Source organism: Mya arenaria, chromosome 2, assembly GCF_026914265.1.
Source record: "Mya arenaria isolate MELC-2E11 chromosome 2, ASM2691426v1".
Classification (NCBI taxonomy): domain Eukaryota; kingdom Metazoa; phylum Mollusca; class Bivalvia; order Myida; family Myidae; genus Mya; species Mya arenaria.
Window position 1 is genome coordinate 67,459,755 of NC_069123.1, and position 21,966 is coordinate 67,481,720.

A 21,966-nucleotide genomic window follows, 5' to 3' on the forward strand; every position below is an offset into this window, starting at 1 on the left:
TGGTTGCACAAGTAGCGTTGTCAAAACGTTAAGAACACGCCATACTCACAACCTTTCACTGCATAACGAGAAAACAACGTTAGCGGTAACGTTGATACAACATTGTCAACGTGAGGTACTTCAATATATACATATAAGGTATAATGGTAACTATCTCCAAGGTTTCTACTAAACGAAATGTTTCATAAAGCACCTTGGTTGTTTACAATAACCAATTCTAGAATATTCGCAGATTAACTCTCTCTTTTTCTTGTAGGTTTATCAACAGTTAGGAAAAGAAAATTATCCCTCAGACGTTCCGGGAAACAAAATTTAAAAAAATGCCGGCTGTTGTGCGGGGTTGACCACCTTCCAGTTAAAAGAGAAGAAAAAATAAAGTCACCAATTAATATAGTATTGCCACTCTTGTGGTCAGTAATTGCCTTATCTATAGTCTGAGCTATTCTCTTAAGAGCTGTCGCTGATGTGATACAACATGTACATAAAAAGTCGGCATTATGAGTCAACATGTAAAATACACCAACGTGCTTATTCAAAGTAATTTTGAATTAAATTATTACGGATCTGAATACCCATTCCATATCTGCAATATATGATTTATTCGATAACGAGTTTTACTTTCGATTTTCGAGTGGACGAATTCAAAACAAGAGCCTATGTCTATATCAAGAGAACTCCCATGCTTTCGTTATAAATTCAATATCAGGATTGTTACGGCGACGTTCAGAGTCACTTTGCCTTTTAACAAATTCACGTTGGGTGCTCTCTATGATATTAAATTAAGCATTTTCTTGATTCCTGTTAAGATTATTCTGCAATGATAACAAAACCACATGACGCCTTCAATTCTCTTGCATTTCCTAATTCTTTCTTAGTCATGTTTGTGGAAGTCTAAACATTTCTTGTTGCATAACCAGTTATCGCACAGGTCACATTGCAAAGCTTGATCTTCGTCGAAAAGTTCGTTCTTACATTCCACACGTGGGTCACATGAATCACCATCATCATCACCAGAGTCTGAATTAGCATGTGCCTTTGATGCCATTATGGCTTGACCCCGCTGTGATGCCATCGCGACTATTTACATTGCGCTTAAATGCCATAAGTGACATGAGATAGCAGTGACTACAATTCCCAGTCAATCCAAAATATTGACTTGAAGAAACAGAATGCGATACATGTGCAATACCTATCTCTATGAAAAGAGACATCTGGGTTCTTGAAACCTCGACATTCCGCATCAAAGCGAAAGCTCTACCACTGAGCTATCGGGGCGATATAGACCTAGGATGTTGTTGTTGTTGTTGTTGTTGTTATTATTATATTTTACGAGTTTATACATGTCTGCCCGAGCCCTATAAAACTGGGATGTTGTTGTTGTTTTCGAGTTTATAAATGTCTGCCCGGTTCCTATAAGGGCTGCATTATGGCTTCATCCCGTCAAATCGCCAAGTGGGACTAAAGTTTTGAAGCCAAAGGTGGGATTTTACTCCCCACCATTTGATGGGATATTCGCCGAAGGAGTAAACAGGGATAAGATGTCTACTGATTATATGTTGGCCAGTATGTACATTGAAATGATATTTTAATTTATATTGAAAAATCCGAATAACCTTGACCAAATCAAAAAGATAGCATATTTTATATACAATTGTCTGCTGTAGTCGTATTAAAATTCAATCTTTGCACAAGAAAATACAGGCCACGTTAAACAAAGTATAACTGATTAAATATAGATAGTGTCTTACGACATTAATATAAATGAAACAATAACATACTGTCATGAAACAAATGTAGTAAAAGGTATGTAAAACTCTGTCGGAATTTGTTAATAGTGCAAGAAAATATCTATACATGGAGCGTTAATTTAAAAACAGATAATAAATAAAAACAATGTTATTTTTATATATGTTTTAAGGTGGATTTATTTATCAATATTTTATACCGTTTTTAGCATGGACGGTATTGCTCATTATTGCAAACAGTACAAAAAGTGAGCGCGCGAAACGCAAAGGTACCAATATCTGTTCCCAAGCCAAACAAATTATCCCTGGGTTCTCCGACTTACTACACAGCACTAGACCACATCAATGCGTAGCATTGTGTCAAGAGTATAATTAGGATACATTTATTGTAATAAAACCAGATATACACTAGGTCAAACCCCTTTGAAACAGCAAAATAATATAAATTATGTTCTTTAATGATATTAACAACAACTTATAAACACCCTAGAGGTTTGCGTTGATCCAGGATCGCAGCGCCCATGTGTCGGCGTACACTCCGGGATAGTTGAACGCACCACACCCGTAACCCCAACTGACCACACCTTTATATAGAAAATGAATACATGCCAAAGTTCTTGAAGAATCAATATATAAATGGAATGAGAAAAAAATACAACGTAGGTGCATGCAATCCTGACCGATCCTGAACATCCATTTCTTTCACATCTTAAACTTACAGTTTGTTTTTAAACAAATTAGGACACCTTTGCATAATCTGTCACTTGGTTAGTGTTGTTTTAGCACACGGAATTTGTCCATAAAATTATTTTCAAAAGACGTACATAAAACGATTTACGTGTGCAGCTTGCTTACCGATGAGTTCCCATTGAGTGTTCCTGTAGGCAACAAGAGGGCCACCAGAGTCGCCCTGTAAACATATAACAACATAGTTTTATTTTATTTGATATCAATATAACAGAGTGTATCGTTCTCTTTTGTGTTGTTGTTGTTTTCTCATGACTTTTGCCCACCTCGGATAAACAACGCTTCAAGATATGAAAAAAACGTATACATGTTTATATTTCAGTGATCACAAATGTTAAATATTTGTTAGGTAAATGTGATTTAACAAATAAAAAGGTATAACCTATCAAAGAGATTTTCTTTCGCTAAAGTGCTTCATATTACAAAGAACAAAACAGTTTCTCCAGATTTGGACAATTGTTCATGTATGTCACGTTCTACGTATGAAAATCGGGGTTAACCAGTCTACGAATCTTCTTTTCGCATAAAAAAGCCTCGGTCACAAAGAATGTTAACTTGCCTGGCAAGCGTCCTTTCCAGTCTGTCCAGCGCAGAGCATTGTGCTGTCAAGGGATCCTGCGTTGCCTGTGTTTTCGCAGTTGGCCAAACTCAACAATGGTTTCCATACGTAACGAAGGACGCTGGAGCTTGATCCTCCTAGGATTGTTGCATTATTGACGATTAGCAGGTTAAATTTAAGTAGGACTACAGCAAGTTTATGTCGTTAATCTTAACCTTAATTTTGTGTAATATCATAAATACTGTTCAACTCCATACAATGTATGTTTGTTTGTTAGTTTTTTTTTTACACATGAGCACCTGGCATTTTATTGCAAACATATTTACTGTTCATCGCGAACACTATCTGATATCATAGAATTGTATAAACCAAACACCCTCTTGCCTTCAGATGTTGTTCCCCAGCCCGAGACAAGCGACATCTCGGCATCAGCGTATATTCTTGAAGGCAGACAGGCGGGGGAGGCGAACGTGGTGGCAATTACGCTGGCGGCAGTCGAACCAAAGCCTGTTATGGACAAATGAAAGAACAAAGAGTTCGAATTATATCTCTTAATCACTCCTGTTTAATTTTGCATTTACAAACACAGTGTGATGATACCTAAGACATCCGCTAACCAAAAATAACATTTCTGTTATTGCCGAATCTTGCAGTTTAGTGCAATTTTAATATATAGCTCGTCAAATAAGTAAGGAAAAGACTTAAACAGTTTTGAAAAAAAAAAATATATATAATAGAGCCAAATCGACCTTTCCTTTCATGTTTCTCTAATTAAAGTTCCAGTATGTTCTAGTGACAACTAGTAAACTAATTATTTGTGTATGTACATCCAAATGACTTTTCTTAACATTTTTACATTCGTTAACCCCCAGGTTGAAAAAAAAGATTTTTTATCGCAATTACAAAATCCAATAAAGGCGAAGGTAGTATCTCAATTTAGCGCGCATAACGTCGTTACGAAAATTGCATATTATGTGACTTTCTTAATACTATAAAAATATATGTTGCTTTATATACCTGTGATTATCATTTTTAAACTATGAAGGTATTGGTTTAAATATTTTATACAAAAAAAAGAAACATACTAACAGTGTTATTTTCATAAAATATTTCAATTGATTCAATCTTAATTATATTCAACTTAAGAAAAGAGAAAGTATAACACCATTAGTATTGACACATTTAATCGGTGATATTTCACTAAACAACATTGACAAGTTTTTATTCGAAAATGCTTGCATCATATTTATTTTCAAAACAGGAGCTTAAATTTCTTCATGTGAAATTTCTTTTGAAAATGTTCAGTATTTCCCTATTAATTTCTCCAGTCCAAAATCACAAAAAATACCGCCAACTGCTAGGGTACTGATTGCAATGCGTTATTCACCGCCCACTTATTTACAACATTAGCATATAGTGAGTCAGTGGTCGATTTAGTGATTCCCTTGGTATTTCCCGCCTATTTCTGTTAAATAAAGCATCATGCGCACCTCGGGGTTTTATCAAACATTATCTGAGACTTTATCGTAATTATATACTAGTATTCAATTTCATTATTTTCTCTAATTGTTTAATCCTAAGTAGTACTGGGCCTTTAAATTAAACAATAAGTCCATTTTGTTTCTTGTCAAAACATTACAATTCAACGTCTGGTAAAGGAAACCTACGTACTAATCACAGCGATGTCGTTAGACATGGTGTTACTGTTGTATCCAGCGTGAGGTTTAATGGACGTGGCCTGGATCACTTTTCTACTCCCAGCAGAAGTTGTGCTTTGCATCCCGAAAACGATGGAGTAGTCAGCCGGCCTTGGATTCTTTCCACTGGGTAAAACATTTTATTAAACTGTAGATAGTGGCTTCTCTTTCTCGGAGATCGTTCAAATGATTTTATCGAACCATATGTTCAAATGGGTGTTATTGCATTTATTTTTTATATTTCAGGAGTGAATTTTAAACAACAACACTAGAGCAATAAGATAAAAGACTAGTAATAGACAGCAACATATTATTTACTTAATAACAAAATGAATATCTATCCAAAGTGTCCAAAATATAGCTGAAGGTCAATAAAACCTATATATGAAGGTTCACACGCGCATGAATACATACTTCAGGCAGTGAGCGGCGGTAATCACCTTCGGGCTTCCATCGTTGCCAATCACGTAGGTTCCTCCGCAGATCAGATATCCATTCTCAACAAGACCCACCTGGACAATACTGAGATGTATGAACGGTCACGGATATATGCAGTATGATATGTCGATGTGCGAATGGGAAGACTGTTCAAAATATGTTCAACCAGATCTTATTCTAGTGTCTTTTTGTTTTTGTTTTAACCAGTAAGGCGTGGTGATGATTGGTTAATTATATGTATAGTTCGGTTCAAGGAGGCTTGTGTCCTGTTTCAATATTGCATTATCATAAAATGGCATTTTTACTTGATTGAAATTCATCACTAGCATTTAACACAAATGTTCCCTTTATGTTCGACGCATACCCACCTGCCATGGGAAGTCGCCCTCAGTTGCCACCTGCCCTCCCACGATGTACTGCATCGCCAAATTCGGATTGGGGCTAAAGTTGCTCTGTCCGCAGGACTGCGCCTGGGATGCTTGACAAGTGTAAACAATACATGTGATAGACTCGAGAAGCTAATTTGGCACCTTCTTTTGAATGCAACTTGATTTCACGTTAGTGGGTAGAAAATAATATACCCCTCCCACTTATTAATCCCTCAAATTTCCGAGCTACCCTACACCTTTTTGCGGGAGATAGTGAGCCAGAAAAACCACGTATTAGTATTACATATTATTTCTGACACCCTCGTCAAAATAAAGTTAGGCTTGTCCGTTACACTTTCAAAGATTTTCTACTTGTCAATACATAAAATACACATGTTAATGACATTGAACAAAAGCGATAAGAACAAAAAGTGTGTGAAAAAAAACTTACCAGCAACTAAACCAAGTAAAATCAGGACCTTCATGGTTCTAACTTAACAAAACTGTGTCTGAATATGGAAGGGCCTTTCATTTATATATAGTGACCTAATCTGATCAACGCTGACCCCTAAACAAAGTTCACTTGAAATTTTTGTTGATGATAAATGTGTGACGCAGAGACACTCGTCCGAACATGTGTCACTGCACTTCGTCCACAGTGGAGTCACCCGCACCACTTCATTCACCATGCAGTGCCTGTAATAGGTCGCCCGCCCTTCATTCACCATGTCGTTGCTGTAAAAGGTCGCCCGCACTTTGTCCACAGTGTAGTGGTTGGAATAGGTCACCCGCACTTCATTCACCATGTAGTGGTTGTAATAGGTCGCCCGAACTTCGTCCACAGTGAAGTGGGTAGAAAAGGTCACCCGAATTTCGTACACAGTGTAGTGGCTGTAATAGGTCGCCCGCACTTCGTCAACAGTGTAGTGGTTGGAAAAGGTCACCCTAATTTCGTCCACAGTGTAATGGTCGGAATAGGTCGCCCGATTTTCGTCCACAGTGTAATGGTCGGAATAGGTCGCCCGAATTTCGTTCACCGTGGAATAGTTGGAATAGGTCGCCCGAATTTCGTCTACAGTGTAATGGTCGGAATAGATCGCACTTCATCCAGATTTTAGTGGTTCGAAAAGAATGCCCGAACCTCGTCTACACTGAAGTGGCTGTAAAACGTGGCCCGCACTTCTTCCGCAGTGTAATGGCTGTAAAAGGGCGCCCGCAATTCGTCTATACTGTAGTGGCTGGAATAGGTCGTCACAGTGTAGTGGTTGGAATTGGTCACTCGAACTTCGTTCACAGTGTAGTGATTGGAAATGGTCACCCGAACTTCGTCCACAGTGTAGTGGTTCGAATAGGACGCCCGAACTTCGTCTTTGTACATTGTAGAGGCTGTAAAAGATTGCACTTACTTCGTCCAGATTTTAGTGGTTCGAAAAGGATGCCCGAACCTCGTCTACACTGAAGTGGCTGTAAAACGTGGCCCGCACTTCTTCCATAGTGAAGTGGTTGTAAAAGGTCGCCCGCACTTCTTCCGCAGTGTAATGGCTGTAAAAGGTCGCCCGCAATTCGTCTATATTGTAGTGGCTGGAATAGGTCGTCTGCCCATCGTCCACAGTGTAGTGGCTTGAACAGGTAGCCCGCACTTTGTCCACAGTGTAGTGGCTGTATAAGGTCGCCTGCACTTCGTCCATAATGAAGTGGCTGAAAATAGTCGCCTGCACCTCGTCAACAGTGTATTGGCTATATAAGGTCGCCTGCACTTCGTCCACAGTGAAGTGGCTATATAAGGTCGCCTGCACTTAGTACACAGTGTAGTGGCTGTAATATGTCGCCCGCACTTCGTCTACAGTGTAGTGGCTGTAACATGTCGCACGCTCTCCGTCCACAGTATAATTAAAGGTTGTATGGGTCGCCTGCACTTAGTCCACAGTATAAAGGATTTATGGGTCGCCTGCACTTCGTCCACATTGTAGCGGCTAGAATAGGTCGCCCGAACTATGTCCACAACCAGCGGATTAAGATATTAAGAGGGGGTACACCCGGGGTACGCCCCCTCTAAAATTGTCAAGGTTTACTTTTTATTTAAATATGGGAGAAAAAACGAAAATCGCTCAAAATGCACCATCTTCGACTATCATTTTTTTCTTGAAAGGGTAACCTCAAACCTCCATGCAAATAGTTTTATGCCTTATGCTTCCTTAGGGACGCATTTCAAAAGGCTACGCCCCTTAGCTACGCTCCCTCTCACATTAATTCTTGGATCAGCCCCTGTCCAGAGTAAAGTGGTTGGAATAAGTCGCCCGTACTTCCGTCATATGTGCGTGTACAAAACCGTATTGTTGTTGTTTAACTATTGAATTACTAGGAAGAAAAGTGAGTTTTAATTAAGTAAGCGTAATTCCCAAATCTTAACGTAAGTCTACTTCAAACATTTAATGCTATTTGACACACGTTTAAAATGCGAAAGCACTGCTTAAAGAGAGGATGGTCAGTAAAAGATTATATATATTTGACCGAGTGGCGTAGACTTTGGTGTTCACGAACTGAAACAAGTAACGATCTTACAATGAACATTTTTTCTTGTTTTTAAGCCTAGATTGGTGTATACAGACATTTATTTGCATTTTAGACAAAAATATGCTGTATACGCATGTTAAGTCATTTCGGACGCGCCAAAGTTAGTTTGGGATAGCAAAAATACCAATATTTTAAGATATCTAAAACGATCTAATATACATCGATAAAAATGAAAATGATATTTTGACTGTTTGAAATAGTGAAAGATTATTTTTATTTCACTGGTAAACCTTTATAAACCACCGGAAAGCATATAATAAATTAACTTATTTTGCACAAACTGTTGCAGAAAGATAATATATGTATAAACTAAAAGGCCACCATACAAAGTTTAAATGCTGGATACCACTTTTCATTTATGTGCCATAAATGTTGGAGTTGATTCAGGTAGAAAGTAAAATTAAAGTTAAAATTGTGACTAAGATCATAGTTTTAGTCCAAAATGACCTATTTGCGGCGGCGCAAGGTGACCTCCTTGTTTTATCTGTCCCAGACGAGTGACAACAGCATTGTCCTTATCGGCACAACAGCTTTCACTTTCTCAAATAGTTCGTGTCTGTGCCAGGACACAAATGGTTCATATATGAACGTTATCTTTTGCAATACGAAATTATAGGTTTTTTTCTCTAGAATACCCTTAGCTGACCTGGCCATTGACCACGTGCCAGACCACATACATTGAACATGCACAGCAGTTTGTACCCATAACTTAAATAATTATATATATAACCTATGGGTTTCAAATGGAAATATATTGTGATTCTTATAAGTTCATAAGGATGTGATTATCCTCCAATAGGCTGATAACGATTAAGCAATGAAACAATAACAAAATTCTTGAAAAGCAAATTCATTTGTTGAATAAACGATGATTTAATTCATTGGTCTAATATGGCTCCTCCGAAAAGACGAATTTCTAATGAAGGTTGAGAGGTCAGGCAGGTCAGGTTGGAACTCGTTGCCAGGCATAAAAGCAAACATGATGAGATGCACTGTATGTCTTGTCGATCGCAAAGTATACATGTCTTTCTTACATTTCTAAACATGGCTCTTACATTTCTAAGCTTGGCTTCCATTCATTTACTATTACGTCAGATTATATATAGTGTTTTCGGGAGAACTGAAGAGACATCGAACATCAGTGTTACTCTTTCAGTTTCCATAGCGGAGTTTTATTATTCAAAATGAACAATTCTTTTTCTTTGACACAGCTTTGTCCGGAGCAGATGTCAGAAACTATAATAACAAGAATGATAATAATGAACATCAATATGCCGTTATGTTAAGTTGTGTTTCTTGTAAGAATAATTTCTTTGGTACACGTGTTTAAAAGTTATCAACCTTTGACCATTTTTATAACAAATTTGTGGTAATTATGACAATGTGAAGATTATGCATAATGCAGATATTATAACTCTTGGTCCCGTATTTGCTCAAGTTATCTCAACTCGACTTCGAACTTCAAAAAAGTTTGTCCAACCGATAACTTGGAAACTACTCGAAGGAATTCGAATAACTTTGAACATAAAAATGGCAATTGAGTTGTGAACACCGCCACACATTTTTTTCACTCTTTTGTCAAGTTATCTCCCCTTGTACTATGATTATCTCTTCGTTTGTCTAAAGCAGAAATGAGAAACTAATGGAAAGACATTGAATGCGGAAACTGTTAAGATTTCAACATGTTCGTTAGGGGAAGCCGTCATACGTTAAGTGTTGAATACAACACATCTAGCTTCCTATTGTTTCAAATTTCAATGTTTTGAACTTCAAGTTTTATTTCATACAAATCATACAAAAAGGCCTATTTTGCCTAGATTGTTTCAGAACACCTGTACTGTGGTTCATAACCATAAAGGTTTTGCAAGCACAAAACAAACGCTTGGAAGTTGCATCAGAATAATTATGATGAAGCATAACTGAATTCTAAATCGTGATAGTCCTTATAGCTGATTACCAAAGGACTAGACTTGAGAGATAAGACTAAACGCGTTGCAAAACCATTCGTTTCATACACGCCAGGTCACAGGCGATCAGGAAATCTCAGACCTCGGTGGACGATTTTTTCACAGTTTATTGAAAATAAATGTCTATTTTATCCACTAGCTCATTGCAATAATATAAGCATCACCAACATCGAGCACTTTTCAACTGCGAATAGTTTTGTCTATTAGTCCTGTACTTTCCCCTCGAGTAGATTTATTTGCAAGTAGAGTCGGTCAAGCATGGAACCTTCATATGTGACCTACTTTTGATCTAGAACCTCTGCGGCCTTATCTCTCTAATCACGACCCAAGTGTTACAGGAAGACATACGTAAGTACATATATAAGAATATTCAGCAGGATGAAAAAAGACATGCTGTTACCAAAGTTCGTCTTGGTAATCAGATCGTGGTGCCTTGTTTTATCAGAAAGCCAGTCACCACCAGCATATGATTGACATACAAGTCACAAGCCAGCATGCCATACCAGTTCAGTAAGAAAATGATCTAATGTAGGCCAGTTCATGATCAACGCCATGCTTTTATCCAGTACATTGCTGGTAACGTAACTGAAACGCAAATGAAACTATTGAAATAAAGTAAATACAAAAACAATCTCATTCAGTTCTAAATAAAAACAGTTAGACTTTAGTTTATACAAACATGTGCGCTTTTCAACAGTTTAAACCCGAAAAGTTACAAACCTTTACTAAGCAGGAGCCTATTCAATAACAATTTTCATCTTATTGAAAAAAAAATTCAAATTTGAATTTTAAGAAAATGGACAATGTTTATACACAAAAAATATGAAAATAAGCAAGAAAATGGTCTAAACAATATATGCATATGAATAAATCAGATGAAAAGTAGAGGGTATTTAAAATAATCGTTGTCAAAAATTACGAAATTTTCACTAAGATGAAAATATTCACTAAGATGCTTATTGAATACGTCCCCAGGCTGATCCATAAGTATTATGTTTTAAAAGTTATATCTAAAATAGCGTTAAAAAGAGCCCTGCAATTTCATAACAGACTAATGCAAACTGAACGCTGAAGTCGTCTGTTGATGTGGGTTTTTTAGCATTGCTACTTACAACATGTGTAAGTCTCATATTATGTATTAGTTTTTGTTGGACCATGACAATGTGTTCCGTTCACACCAAGGCTTTAACAAAACTTAACTTTTTCTGCACATGGCAGTAGAGCTTAGGTATAATTAGCTGCTTAAACTAGACTTATGACATTTACATAAACTCAGAAAAACAAGTTGTTTAAATGAAAGGTAATAGCTGAACATGATTATGGTGTTCAAATGCGCGTATATGTCACACTTCATCAACAGGTTCTTCTTATCTGTGGTGTTTTTATCAAATACTCGAACAAATGTTGGTGTTATACAACGCAATGAACAGTGAATATTTAAAAAAAAATATACACAATAATATCACCATTCTATCAATGCCATTAAAATTGTAAAAATTGTACAAGCATAACCCTGTTAGATAACACAACTTTTGGACATTGCTGAATGTCTCAATCTTGAAGTGTCTGCTCTTATCAGAGATGAAGGAAAAAGGAGTGTACAAACACTTATAAGAACATGAACTCTTTTACACCAATCAGATATAAGGTCAAAACGAATTGTTAGTACAATGGCATCAAGAAGGTATACATGTATTACATGCCATATCATTATTGTGACATGACTCTATCTGTGAAAAACGGCCAAACACTTAATATAAAATTAAAACCTTAGATATGACATGTGTATTTTGAACATTACCTTGAACTTGACTCAACATAATAGTACAGGGTATATCTGCATTACAGGGTATATCTGAACTCTGCAGTACTGGGTAGATATAGATATAATTTTATTATGATATATGGCCTCCGGCCCAATTATTTACATATACATATATATATATAAATCAATACAACAGGTATGACAGGTCATGAAAATTATGCAATTCAATATTCATTATTCAGAACGTAATATAGATATTATAGATTGGTTCTATTTTACAAACATATCAGTGTAAGTACATAGACATATTTAACAATGTGCATCATTTCTTATAATTCAACACGTATGAAGGTAATATTGATATACTATGCGTAAAATGGCAAGAAGTTTTATCAATCTCATATGCTGATATAACATTCAATTCATGATTAATACACTATGCACAATGACATAAATATATGCCTATACATAATAATCATGGCAATAATTATTTCGTAGTTTAAAAGCATGGTATACAAACATAGCAGTATTTCTTATAATTAGCTCATTTCTACTTGACATCAAATTATAAAATCTTTGCAATGTTGGAAACTCATACATGCTAGATATGTATTTAACACGTAATTTAGAATAAAGGTGGCACACAAGAAGGAAATGAAATTCATCCTCGACAATACATTCACAATATGGACAATATCTATAGTCTCTATCTATTTCATAATGCCTCCCCTTTTCAATCATAAGATTGTGACAAGAACTTCTAAATCTTGCATAGCAGATTCTGACCTTTACAATATCAATAACATGTACATATAATGCAACTTCAAAGCTATCTTTGTAATTTGCAAAATGAAATAACTTGCTATTCGAGAATATCCTTTCTCTCCAAGTTTGCACATATTGGTCTTTTAGCCTTTGAACATATTGATGCAAGAAAAGTTTCTCATTTGCAACAGATTGGCATTCCCATACATATCCAAAACCATTTATATACACATGTTTTCTAACATGTGTCACCCATGATTCAATGCCCAAGTTATCATAATATAAAAGCATATTATAGCATTTCCTAACATATCTGTCATTGTTTAAATTCAGGATTCTAATCCAATATTTCAAACATCTTTTGGCAGACATAATAATCATAGGAAATCTCCCAAGATCAGCTAATATAGCATCATTGCAAGCACTGGTTGGGACTTTTAAATATCGTTTACAAGCAGTAACATGTACAGATTCAATACATTGCATATGTTTTAGTCCCCACAGCTCTGATCCATATAATAGAATAGGTCTTATTTTAGTATCAAATATTTTATAGTACATCGAGTAAGGCACATAACACAAATTCTGCAGAGAAACATAGATATGATTTAGTACACGTCTTGCCTTAAGGGCAACAGATTCTGACATTTTATACATTGACAATCTACTTGTAAAATAAACACAAACATACGTAAAACCATTTACAACTTCTATACATCTGCTATTGTACACCCATTTCTCACTTCTGGCGATTCTACCACCATTTTTTTAAAAACAACAACTTTTGATTTATCAATATTAACAGTAAGCTTCATTTCTAGACAATATTTATGCAGTAAATTAATTTGCTTTTGTAACCCACTTATCGTATCCGACAGTAGAGCTATGTCATCAGCAAACATCAATAAGAATATCTCTGTATAATCCGGAAAAAGTTGAATACCTCTGACATCATTATTAGACATAAATACAGATATCTCATTTATTAACATACAGAATAAAACAGGACTAAGACTGCAACCCTGACGTAGACCAACAGGGCATGTGAATACATCTGAACATCCTTCATCCGTTTTAACATAAGCTTTAACAGAAGAATATATAGCATTAATAGCATTGTACAAATTTCCCTTTACATCATTCTGGCTAATAACATCATACAATTTTTGTCTAATAACTGAATCAAGTGCCTTTTGAAAATCAATAAAGGCGACATAGGTACATGGGTATATCTGCAGTACTGGGTATATCTGCAATACTGGGTATATCTGCAATACAGGGTATATCTGCAATCTGCAGTACAGGGTATATCTGCAGTACAGTGTATATCTGCAATACTGGGTATATCTGCAATCTGCAGTACAGGGTATATCTGCATTACAGGGTATATCTGAACTCTGCAATACTGGGTATATCTGCAGTACTGGGTATATCTGCAGTACAGGGTATATCTGCAATACTGGGTATATCTGCAGTACGGGGTATATCTGCATTACAGGGTATATCTGCAATCTGCAGTACAGGGTGTATCTGCACTTTGCAGTACAGGGTTTATCTACAGTAAAGGGTATATCTGAACTATGTAGTACTGGATATATCTGCAGTACAGGATTTATCTCACAGTCCGCATTACAGGGTGTATCTGAACTCTTCAGTATAAGGTGTATCTGCAGTACAGGGTTTATCTACATCTCACTTTGAGTAGTGCCTAGTCAAACATGCTTGATTGGGTGCTGGAGCCGGACAAAACCTCCCATGTCATATTCAAAAATGTCCACCATGTCAAAATGTGATGTCGATTGGGGACAGGCATTAAAAAGCTTTTGGTTCCTCTGAAATAGGAAATGCTTAAAACTCAAAATCAAGAATATAATTCGAAAAGTACAGGGTGCATGCAGCATTTCAGTGTTGTTGTTTTTTAGTTAAACTGGTCAAACATTCAGAAAGCTTGAAAGGGCTCTTTATCACTAGTTTTCAAAATTTCCTACAATAGGAGACACCCATTCCACCCCCACCCAATTTAACATACCGAAACCAAACTCAGGAAAGATATTTAGATGCGGACAACTCTGACTCGGATATACTCCCTGTAGAGTAACATGTAGAATTGTGACTGACTGGAAACCAACCCCTGTAGAGTTACATGTAGTCTAGTGACCCTGACTGGCAAACACCCCCTGTGGAGTTACATGTTGTCTAGTGACCCTGCCTGGAAGACACCCCCTGTAGAGTTACATGTAGTCTTGTGACCTTGACTGGAAAACACCGCCTGTAGAGTTACATGTAGTCTTGTGTCTCTGACTAGGATACACCCCTTTTAGAGTTACATGTAGTCTAGTGACCCTGACTGGGTAACACCCCTGTAGAGTTACATGTAGTATTGTGACCCTGACTGGGATACACCCTCTCTAGAGTTACATGTAGTCTCTTGACTCTGACTGGGTTATATCCCCTGTAGAGTTAGTCTTGTGACTCTGACAGGGAAACAACCCCTGTATAGATACATGTATTATTGTGACCCTGACTGGGATACACCCCCTCTAGAGTTACATGTAGTCTCGTGACTCTGACTGGGTTATATCCCCTGTAGAGTTAGTCTTGTGACTCTGACTGGGATACACCTCCTGTAGAGTTACATGTAGTATTGTGACCCTGACTGGGATACACCCTCTCTAGAGTTACATGTAGCCTCGTGACTCTTGACTGGGTTATATCCCCTGTAGAGTTAGTCTTGTGAACCCGACTGGGATACACCCCCTGTAGATATACATGTAGTCCGACTGGGATTCACACCCTGTACATTTGAATGAGGTCTTGTGATCCTGACACGGATGCACCTACTATAGAATAACATGTAGTCTTGTGACCCTGACTGGGATACATTCCCTGTAGAGTTACATGTAGTTTGACTGGCATACACCCCCTGTAGAGTTACATGTAGTCTGATTGGGATACACCAATTGTAGAGTTACATGTAGTCTTTGGACCCTCGATGGAATACCTGTCCTGTAGAGTAACATGTAGTCGTGTGATCCTGACTGTGATACACCCCCTATAGAATAACATGTAGTCTTGTGACCCTGACTGAGATATACTCCATGCAAAGTAACATGTAGTCTTGTGACCCTGACTGGGATACTTCCCCTGTTGAGTTGCATGTAGTTTGACTGGAATACACCCCCTGTAGAGTTACATGTAGTCTGACTGGGATACACCAATTGTAGAGTTACATGTAGTCTTGTGTCCCTCGATGGAATACATGTCCTGTAGAGTAACATGTAGTCGTGTGATCCTGACTGTGATACACCCCCTATAGAATAACATGTAGTCTTGTGACCCTGACTGAGATATACTCCATGCAGAGTTACATGTAGTCTTGTGACCCTGACTGTGATACACCCCTTGTTGAGATGCATGTTGTTTGACTGGCATACACCCCTGTAGAGTTACATGTAGTCTGACTGGGATACACCAATTGTAGAGTTACATGTAGTTTTGTGACCCTCGATGGAATACCAGTCCTGTAGAGTATCATGTAATCGTGTGACTCTGACTGTGATATACTCCATGCAGAGTTACATGTAGTCTTGTGACCCTGACTGGGATACACCCCCTGTTGAATTGCATGTAGTCTTGTGACCCTGACTGGTATATACCCCTTGTAGAGTTACATGTATTTTTATGACCCTGACTGGGATACACCCCCTGTAGAGTTACATTTAGTCTTGTGACCCGGACTGGGATACACCACCTCTAGAGTTACATGTAGTATTGTGACCCTGACTGGGATACACCCCCTCTAGAGTTACATGTAATCTTGTGACCCTGACTGAGATACACCCCCTGTAGAGTTACATGTAGTCTGCTGATCCTGACTGGAATACATCCCCTGTAGAGTTACATGTAGTCTTGTGTCCCTGACTGGGATACATCCCCTCTAGAGTTACATGTAGTCTTGTGACCCTGACTGGGATACACAGCCTGTAGAGTTACATGTAGTCTTGTGTCTCTGACTGGGATACATCCCATGTAGAGTTACATGTGGTCTTGTGACCCTGACTGAGATACATCCCCTCTAGAGTTACATGTAGTCTTGTGACCCTGACTGGGATACACGGCCTGTAGAGTTACATGTAGTCTGGTGATCCTGACTGGAATACATCCCCTCGATAGTTACATGTAGTCTTAGGTCCCTGACTGGGATACATCCCCTCTAGAGTTACATGTAGTCTTGTGACCCTAACTCGGATACACAGCCTGTAGAGTTACATGTAGTCTTGTGTCTCTGACTAGGATACATTCCCTCTAGAGTTACATGAAGTCTTGTGATCCTGACTGGGATACATCACCTCTAGAGTAACATGTGGTCTTGTGACCCTGACTGGGATACATCCCCTCTAGAGTAACATGTGGTCTTGTGACCCTGACTTGGATACATCCACTCTAGAGTTACATGTGGTCTTGTGACCCTGACTGGGTTACATCCCCTTCAGAGCTACATGTAGTCTTGTGATCCTGACTGGGATACACCCCCTCTAGAGTAGCATGTGGTCTTGTGACCCTGACTGGGATACATCCCCTCTAGAGTTACATGTGGTCTTGTGATCCTAACTGGATTACATTCCCTCTAGAGTTATATGTAGTCTTGTGACCCTGACTGGGATACATCCCCTCTAGAGTTACATGTGGTCTTGTGACCCTGACTTGGATACACAGCCGGTAGAGTTACATGTAGTCTTGTGTCTCTGACTAGGATACGCCCCCTGTAGAAGTACATGTGGTCTTGTGACCCTGACTGAGATACAACCCCTGTAGAATTACATGTGGTCTTATGACCTTAACTGAGATACAACACCTGTAGAGTTACATGTAGTCTTGTGTCTCTGACTAGGATACGCCCCCTGTAGAAGTACATGATGTCTTGTGATCCTGACTGAGACACACACCCTGTTGAGTTACATGTAGTCTTGTGTCTCTGACTAGGATACGCCCCCTTTAAAAGTACATGTGGTCTTGTGACCCGGACTGAGATACACCCCCTGTTGAGTTACATGTAGTCTTGTGACCCTGACTGGGATACACCCCCTGTTAAGTTACATGTGGTCTTGTGACCCTGACTGGGATACACCCCCTGTAGAGTTACATGTGGTCTTGTGACCAAGACTGGGTTACATCCCCTCTAGAGTTACATGTAGTCTTGTGACCGTAACTGGGATACACCCCCTGTAGAGTTACATGTAGTCTAGTGACCGTAACTGGGATACACCCCCTGTAGAGTTACATGTGGTCTTGTGACCGTAACTGGGATACACCCCATGTAGAGTTACATGTAGTCTTGTGACCCTGACTGGGATACACCCCCTGTAGAGTTACATGTAGTCTTGTGACCCTGACTGGGATACACCCCTGTAGAGTTACATGTAGTCTTGTGACCCTGACTGGGATACATCCCCTCTAGAGTTACATGTGGTCTTGTGACCCTGACTGGGATACATCCACTGTAGAGTTATATGTGGTCTTGTGACCCTGACTGGAATACACCCCTGTAGAGTTACATGTAGTCTTGAGACCCTGACTGGGATACACTCCCTGTACAGTTACCTGTGGTCTTGTGACCCTGACTGGGAAACACCCCCTCTAGAGTTACATGTAGTTTTGTGACCCTGACTGGGATATTTCCCCTGTAGAGTTACATGTAGTCTTGTGACCTTGACTGGGATACACCCCCTGTAAAATTACATGTGGTCTTGTGACCGTGACTGGGATACACCCCCTGTAGAGTTGCATGTGGTCTTGTGACCGTAACTGAAATACATCCCCTCGAGAGTTACATGTGGTCTTGTGACCCTGACTGGGATACACCCCCTGTAGAGTTGCATGTGGTCTTGTGACCGTAACTGAGATACACCCCCTGTAGAGTAACATGTGGTCTTGTGTCTCCGACTACGATACACCCCCTGTAAAGTTACATGTTGTCTTATGACCGTAACTGGGATACACCCCCTGTAGAGTTACATGTGTTATTGTGACCCCGACTGGGATACACCCCCTGTAGAGTTATATGTGGGCTTGTGACCCTGACTGAGATACACGCCCTGTAGAGTTACATAAGGTCTTGTGACCCTGACTGTGTTACACCCCCAGTGGAGTTGCATGTAGTCTTGTGACCCTGTCTCGGATACACAGCCGGTAGAGTTACATGTAGTCTTGTGTCTCTGACTAGGAAACGCCTCCTGTAGAGTTACATGTGGTATTGTGACCCTGACTGAGATACAACCCCTGTAGAGTTACATGTGGTCTTGTGACCTTAACTGAGATACAACCCCTGTAGAGTTACATGTAGTCTTGTGTCTCTGACAAGGATACGCCCCCTGTAGAAGTACATGTGGTCTTGTGAACCTGACTGAGATACACCCCCTGTTGAGTAACATGTAGTCTTGTGACCCTGACTGGGATACACCCCCTGTAAAGTTACATGTGGTCTTGTGACCATGAATGGGATACACCCCCTGTAAAGTTACATGTGATCTTGTGTCTCTGACTGGGATAAACCCCCTGTAGAGTTACATGTAGTCTTGTGACCATGACTGGGTTACATCCCCTCTAGAGTTACATGTAGTCTTGTGACCGTAACTGGGATACACCCCCTGTAGAGTTACATGTAGTCTTGTGACCGTAACTGGGATACACCCCCTGTAGAGTTACATGTAGTCTTGTGACCCTGACTGGGATACACCCCCTGTCCCTGACTGGGATACATCCCCTCTAGAGTTACATGTGGTCTTGTGACTCTGACTGGGATACACCCCCTGTAAAGTTATATGTGGTCTTGTGACTCTGACTGGGATACACCCCTGTAGAGTTACATGTAGTCTTGAGACCCTGACTGGGATACACCTCCTGTAGAGTTACCTGTGGTCTTGTGACCGTAACTGGGATACACCCCCTGTAATATTTCATGTAATCTTGTGACCCTGACTGGAATACATCCCCTGTATAGTTACATGTAGTCTTGTGACCCTGACTGGGAAACATCCCCTGTAAAGTTACATGTGGTCTTGTGACCGTGACTGGGATACACCCTCTGTAGAGTTACATGTGGTTTTGTGACCGTAACTGAGATACACCCCCTGTAGAGTTACATGTGGTCTTCTGTCTCGGACTACGATACACCCCCTGTAGAGTTACATGTGGTCTTATGACCGTAACTGGGATACACCCCCTGAAGAGTTACATGTGATATTGTGACCCCGACTGGGATACACCCCCTGTAGAGTTATATGTGGTCTTGTGACCCTGACTGAGATACACTCCCTGTAGAGTTACATAAGGTCTTGTGACCCTGACTGGGTTACACCCCCTGTAGAGTTACATGTAGTCTTGTGACCCTGTCTCGGATACATCCCCTCTAGAGATACATGTAGTCTTGTGACCATGACTGGAATACATCCCCTCTAGAGTTATATGTAGTCTAGTGCCCTTGACTGGGTTACACCCCCTGAGCAGTAACATGTGGTCTTTTGACGGTCACAAGACCCTGTAAAGTAACTTGTGGTCTTGTGACCCTGACTCGGATACACAGCCTGTAGAGTTACATGTAGTCTTGTGACCCTGACTGGGATACATTCCTTCTAGAGTTACATGTGGTCTTGTGACCTTGACTGGGATAATTCCCCTGTAGAGTTACATGTGGTCTTGTGACCCTGACTGGGAAACACCCCCTCTAGAGTTACATGTAGTTTTGTGATCCTGACTGGGATAATTCCCCTCTAGGGTTACATGTAGTCTAGTGACCCTGACTGGGATACACCCGCTCTAGGGTTACATGTAGTCTTGTGACCCTGACTGGGATACATCCCCTCTAGAGTTACATGTGGTCTTGTGTCTCTGACTAGGATACATCCCCTGTAGAGTTACATGTGGTATTGTGACTCCGACTGGGATACACCCCTTCTAGAGTTACATGTAGTCTAGTGACCCTTACTGGGTAACACCCCCTGTAGAGTTACATGTAGTCTTGTGACCCGGACTGAAATACATCCCCTCTAGAGTTATATGTAGTCTTGTGCCCTGACTGGGATAAACCCCCTGTAGAGTTACATGTAGTCTTGTGACCCTGATAGGGTTACACCCCCTAAAGAGTTACATGTGGTCTTGTGACCATGACTGGGTTTCACCCCCTGTAGAGTTACATGTGGTCTTGTGACCCTGACTGGAATACATCCCCTCTAGAGTTATATGTAGTCTTGTGCCCTGACTGGGATAAACCCCCTGTAGAGTTACATGTAGTCTTGTGACCCTGACTGGGTTACACCCCCTAAAGAGTTACATGTGGTCTTGTGACCATGACTGGGTTACACCCCCTGTAGAGTTACATGTGGTCTTGTGACCCTGACTGAGATACAACACCTAGAGTTACTTGTAGTCTTGTGGCTTTGACTGAGATACAAACCCTGTAGAGTTACATGTAGTCTCGTGACCCTGACTGGGATAAACAGCCTGTAAAGTTACATGTAGTCTTGTGACCCTGACTGGGATACACCCCCTGTAGAGTTACATGTAGTCTTGTGTCTCTGACTGGGTAACACCCCCTGTAGAGTTACATGTAGTCTTGTGACCCTGACTGGAATACATCCCCTCTAGAGTTATATGTAGTCTTGTGACCCTGACTGGGATACATCCCCTGCAGAGTTACATGTAGTCTTGTGACCTTGACTTGGTTACACCCCCTGAGCAGTAACATGTGGTCTTTTGACGGTCACAAGACCCTGTAAAGTTACTTGTGGTCTTGTGACCCTGACTCGGATACATCCCCTGCAGAGTTACATGTAGTCTCGTGACCCTGACTTGGTTACACCCCCTGTAAAGTTAGATGTAGTCTTGTGACCCTGACTGGGATACATCCCCTGCAGAGTTACATGTAGTTTTGAGACCCTGACTGGGATACATCCCCTGCAGAGTTACATGTAGTCTTGTGACCCTGACTGGGATACATCCCCTGCAGAGTTACATGTAGTTTTGAGACCCTGACTTGGTTACACCCCCTGTAGAGTTACATGTAGTCTTGTGACCCTGACTGGGATACATCCCCTGCAGAGTTACATGTAGTCTTGTGACCCTGACTTGGTTACACCCCCTGTAAAGTTACATGTAGTCTTGTGACCCTGACTGGGATACATCCCCTGCAGAGTTACATGTAGTTTTGAGACCCTGACTGGGATACAGCCCCTATGGAGTTACATGTAGTCTTGTGACCCTGATTGGGATTAAACTCCTATGGAGTTACATGTAGTATTGTGACTCTGACCATAAATTGGTGGGCTTCAGATATTATGTTCAGT

General features: G+C 39.9%; 1 protein-coding gene across 1 annotated transcript; it reads right to left on the reverse strand.

Moving 5' to 3' along the window:
* Positions 1-2,231: 2,231 nt before the first annotated feature.
* Positions 2,232-6,932, reverse strand: LOC128216749 (chymotrypsinogen 2-like). Its single transcript, XM_052923408.1, has 9 exons — positions 6,785-6,932; positions 6,189-6,626; positions 5,555-5,664; positions 5,163-5,260; positions 4,723-4,874; positions 3,436-3,558; positions 3,052-3,188; positions 2,601-2,655; positions 2,232-2,329 (listed from the first exon to the last, which is right to left on the reverse strand). The coding sequence occupies exons 1-9, from the start codon at positions 6,930-6,932 to the stop codon at positions 2,232-2,234; spliced, it is 1,359 nt and encodes a 452-aa protein (XP_052779368.1).
* Between the last annotated feature and the right edge of the window lie 15,034 nt (positions 6,933-21,966).